At 34.5% G+C, this 5,113-nt stretch overlaps 1 protein-coding gene across 2 annotated transcripts in view; it reads left to right on the top strand.

The window, feature by feature from the left end:
* Positions 1–2,015: 2,015 nt before the first annotated feature.
* LOC106880640 (disintegrin and metalloproteinase domain-containing protein unc-71) overlaps positions 2,016–5,113 on the top strand; it is a 274,677-nt gene continuing 271,579 nt past the window's right edge. For both annotated transcript variants that reach the window (XM_014930680.2, XM_014930681.2), the window contains exon 1: positions 2,016–2,238. In XM_014930680.2, coding sequence (XP_014786166.1) covers positions 2,127–2,238 — 112 coding nt within the window. In that variant the 5' untranslated portion in view covers positions 2,016–2,126. The remainder of the gene's footprint in view (positions 2,239–5,113) is intronic.

Genomic DNA, 5,113 nt, shown 5'->3' on the forward strand with positions numbered 1-5,113 from the left:
TAAATAAGCTAATGAAGGCATTAGAAAGAACCCAACTAACAGTTTTCTAATTATCCTAATTCTTCTAATTCTTGACTAAAGCTAAATGTTTTTTTTTCTTTTTGAGATCTTATCACAGAAGTGACACCGTCTCTTTAACTATATTAGTGTAAATCGAATTCACTTATTGCTGATTTGACCCCAGAAAACATCCCCCTTAACCCCCGCAATTGCATTGTGTGTGTGTGAGGGAGAGAGAGAGGGAGAGAGAGAGAGAGAGCATGCTAATCATTTGCAAATCAGTTCTCGCAACCTCTTTCTGTTATGCAATAAAAATAAAACATGCGTACTATGTCATATGAAATGTGGAGAATTCTGGAAACTTCCCTACTAACAAAAACAAGCTAACTCGCTTCCCATGTTTCAATTGCACACGCACAGAACTGAGTATACTCAGTTCCCGAGCAGTAAGGGTTAATCTTTGGCAGTCTCTTGCACTGATTTTGAAGTAAAATAAATTTCTTGTAAAGTAAAAGTTTACTATAATCATATGTAAAGATATAGGTAACTGGGCTGTATTTACTATAGCGGTTATTTCATGTTTAATTGCTGAATAAAACGTACATTCTGATGAAGGAAAAGAAAAGATTAAAATAAGAAAGTACGGCATGTTTTACAAAATCCTTTATATTTTAGGCGCAAAGGCCCATCCTCAGACGGAAACAGTCTGGGAAATGTCCAGTTACAACGGGTTCTGTTACCCTACGCCAAGGAGTTTGAGTAGCGTAACAGAAACTGTGTGACTGGACATTTCCCAGACTATTTCCTTGAGGATGGGCTTTGCACCTAAAATATAAAGGATTTTGTAAAACATACCGCATTGTCAGAAGTGTTCTTACGCCCCCTTTCTTTCTCTTCTTCGGTACTACTATGCTTCAAGTGAACTACAACGCTCTTATGTACATTTTGATGATGATCGTTTCAAGGATTCTTGAATAATGGCCAGAAACTATCTTTCATGATAAACTAATATTCTCAAACAATTGAACCTTTTTTTCCCGTGCATGCAACAAGACTTTTTAACAAACTTAACTTCAATGTCTACGTTCTTTGCAATTAGATCAATTCACCTCATAACTTGCATTATATGATTATTTTTACTGATATGTCTCATTTAAATATGATATATAGGTGCAATATCGATTTTCCGAAATTTCTGGTTCCAAAGTCATTCCGGATTAGCGATATTTCCGAACCAGGGGTTATCATCTTGATCAATACACTCTAAATTAGATATTAAATTTACGCAGATAATTAAATGAAATACACGTACCGAAACGTTAGTATAAAGGACATAACGTTTATTAATACTGTACTGTGCATGGAACGAGTAAACTCGTCTGGCGGCCGCGATAATTTGAAGTCCTGCTTGTAAACTAGCGCCAATTATAAGATGTTCTGAGCGGTGATACCTGAGTTATTTGACTTCTACTATAGCGTCGAGTTGACTAATGACTTATGAGGGAATTTGATTGACGAAAACACTACAGAAGAACCACCTCCCCACACGCCACACACACACCATCATCACACATATATATGTACACACATTATATTTGTCTGTGTGTGCATGTGCTTATGTATATGTGCGTGTGTATGTTTGCGTTTGTATGAATATATGTATATAATCAGTAGACGGTTGTTTACGTTTCCATAACTTAACGGTTCAGCAAATCCAACAGATAGAATAAATACCAAACCTAAAATAAAATAGTAGAGTTGATTTAATCGAGCCTTCAAATCAGTGCTCCAGCATGGCCACAAACCAATGATGGAAAAATAAGTATATGAATAAAAGTGTTATAAAAGTGTATAAGAAAATAAATGAAAGAAATAGTAGAAAAAAATAACACCAACAACAAAAACCCCCGTCTAATATAATAACTATAACGTTTATAGCACTTCGTTGCTTCCATAACTCGATTTACTACAAACTGCTATTCCATAGTGACGACCAACCGAAAGCTGCGGCGGCAATGTTTGTTGTGTACACTCGATTGACAATGTCGGCTTTACAAGCTTTCTCCTCCTTTCAACGCCTTTGTGCTTGATTTGTCTGGCTTTACTGGCCAAGGAAATGACTAACTATGCTAGGCCAGATTAGGCTAGGTCCATGCCTGGCCTTTTTGTGGACTTATATTTACTATATGACCGTTGGTGGAGCCTTGGGAAGAGGACCTGCTCCCTATAGTTTTTACGGTAAGTTCCGTTCATTTATTACAGCTGCCCCCCCCCTCTCTCCCTCTCTGTCACACTGACTCTTAATGTCTAAGACCTGATGACACAAACCTTTAATTTACGTGTAAAAGGGGACATTTTTAATGTAACAATTTAATTGAAACTTATTTATTAGGGGTCGAATATTCGTAATAGAATAAATAAAATAATAGTTGTGTTGTAATACTTAAGTTTCGACTCATAAAAAAAACCCACCTAAAAAGATGCGAAGAGACTTTTTTTCACGCACTCGACACGTTTGACTGAACGATGCTTGTAATTTTGTTTATTATATCTTTTCTTAATTAAATTAAGTATATTTATATATTTTTTAAAAACTACTGATCAGAATTATTAGAATATTAGAAATAATTAGAAGAATAATTAGTAATATTAACTAAAAAGATGCGAAGAGAGACTTTTTTACGCTCACGTTTGATTGAAAGATGCTTATATTCTTATATTTTTGTTTATATATTTTCTTAATTAAACCGAATATTATTTGAAACAAATATATATATATGTGTATATATATATATATATATATATATATATATATTAAAATGCTTCATTTGACAAACTGAACAATATAAAGTATGTTAGTTGTGTTCAGGTGTGGCAGCCAAAGTTAACAGATTAATCTTATCTATTTCTCTTTCTATTTATTCTAGCCATGTCGTCTGTATCTCTGTCTACCTTCATCTGTCTCTCTCTCTCTATATATATATACACTTTCTATACACACTCTTCTCTAGTCTTTCATGGACACACAAATATATACACACACACACACAGATAGATACACACATACAAACATACATACATACATACATACACATACACATTCATACATACATACACACGTACATATATACAGACTCGTAAACACACACGTAGACACATACACATTCGTACATACATACATACACACACGCACATATATACACACTCATAAACAACCACACACTCATACACACGCACATACACTCACACATGCACATTTATACACGCACGCACACTCACAATTACACATACAGACATGCGCACGCATACATACATACACACATACATACATACACACAGACACATACATACATACATACATGCATACATACACTTACCCACTCACATTTAAGTATTTATATATGCAAACACACATACATACGCATATATACATGCACGCACACTTAAGGCAACTATATATTCACATAAACATACACACTCTCTCACTCACACATTTATACACACACTTATACATATCGGAAATGAAAATCACGGATTAACGATTTGTGAAGTTTTCAGCTTCTGCTAGAAATAATATCTCTGAAAATATACCGTCTCACAGAGATAAACACAAAACACCTTTTATCATGTATATATATATATATATATATATATATATGTATGTATGTCTGTGTGTATATATATATATATATATATATATATATATATATATATATGTATATATATATGTGTGTGTGTGTGTGTGTGCATGTATGTGTACGTATATGTATGTGTATATATGTGTCAATCGAGGTTTAACGAAGGGCTCAAACTACGGGTCTCAAAGTGATGTACCCCCCCCCCTTAAAATGGGACACGTTAGATAATGTGACCTTAAATTTCCTTCACTTAGAAAAGAAAAAAAAATACAGGCTGGTCACGGTTAGCAATTCTATTGATCATAGGTCTGCTCTATCATGACTTTACCTGGGGCTAAACAATATGACCAACAACAATGATGAAGTGGCCAGGAAATGAGGGTTTAGTTTATTAGATGGGATCGTTTATAAATCGACCCCTTATTGTGTGTCAGTAGCTGTATTGTTACTGCTCGTGTTTTATAAGTGTGAGTATGAATGAATTGTGTGCTTTTAAAGACAACTTGCCGGTTTCTATTTCAGCTTTTCCTCTTCCCTCTCTCTCTCCCCGCCATTGTTACACCCACATTCAATACATATGTGTGTGTGTATAAATATATTTTACATATGTTTATACGTTTTTACATATTTTTCACACACACACACACACACATATATATTTACACACGCACGTTTATATAGTCAGGCAATATAAACACATGTACACACATCCATTCATACGTATATGTGTGTGTGTATCTATGTATGTGTATGCATATACTCATATATATATATATATATATATATATATACATACACACATACATACACGTGCACATGTACACATGCATACATACGCATTTATACACACACGAACACATACACACATACATACATACATACACAAACAGTTTGTTCAAATTTTTTACCTTGTTTCGTCGTTTAGCCCCCTCAGGCCTTCCTCTTCCCCACCCCTCCAACCATCAGTCCCTGATCTAGTAGACCTTTGAAGAAAGGTATTCCACCCGTAACCCCCACACCGCTGTCTTTTTTTCTTTCTTTATAAGCACAATGCAGTTAGGACCACATTATCCAATGCGTACTTCTATCCAGCTGTGACCACCCCAACCTATTTTTCGACGTAAGGGCACCTAGGACCAGGCTATTTGTCTACTTCCGTTTATTAAAACGACGACAATGGTTTCGTTTTAATAGCGATTCGGCTGCTATTTCTTGTAGGTCAAGCAGTTGTGTAGTGTAGGGACATCGTCTTCGAGTCGATTATTTTGGTGAGAGTGGTGTAAAATTATATTTAAAAAATTGTAATAGATAGTCCGTTAAGTTTCTGTTCCATCAAAATCGATTTTAATGTGAGTGTGTATATATATATATATATATATATATGTGGAGTGGTGTATAAGTGTGTGTGTGTATGGATATATATATCTATCTATCTATCTATCTATATATATATATATATATATATATATATATAT

Source organism: Octopus bimaculoides, chromosome 9 (assembly GCF_001194135.2).
Source record: "Octopus bimaculoides isolate UCB-OBI-ISO-001 chromosome 9, ASM119413v2, whole genome shotgun sequence".
NCBI classification, from domain to species: Eukaryota; Metazoa; Mollusca; class Cephalopoda; order Octopoda; family Octopodidae; genus Octopus; species Octopus bimaculoides.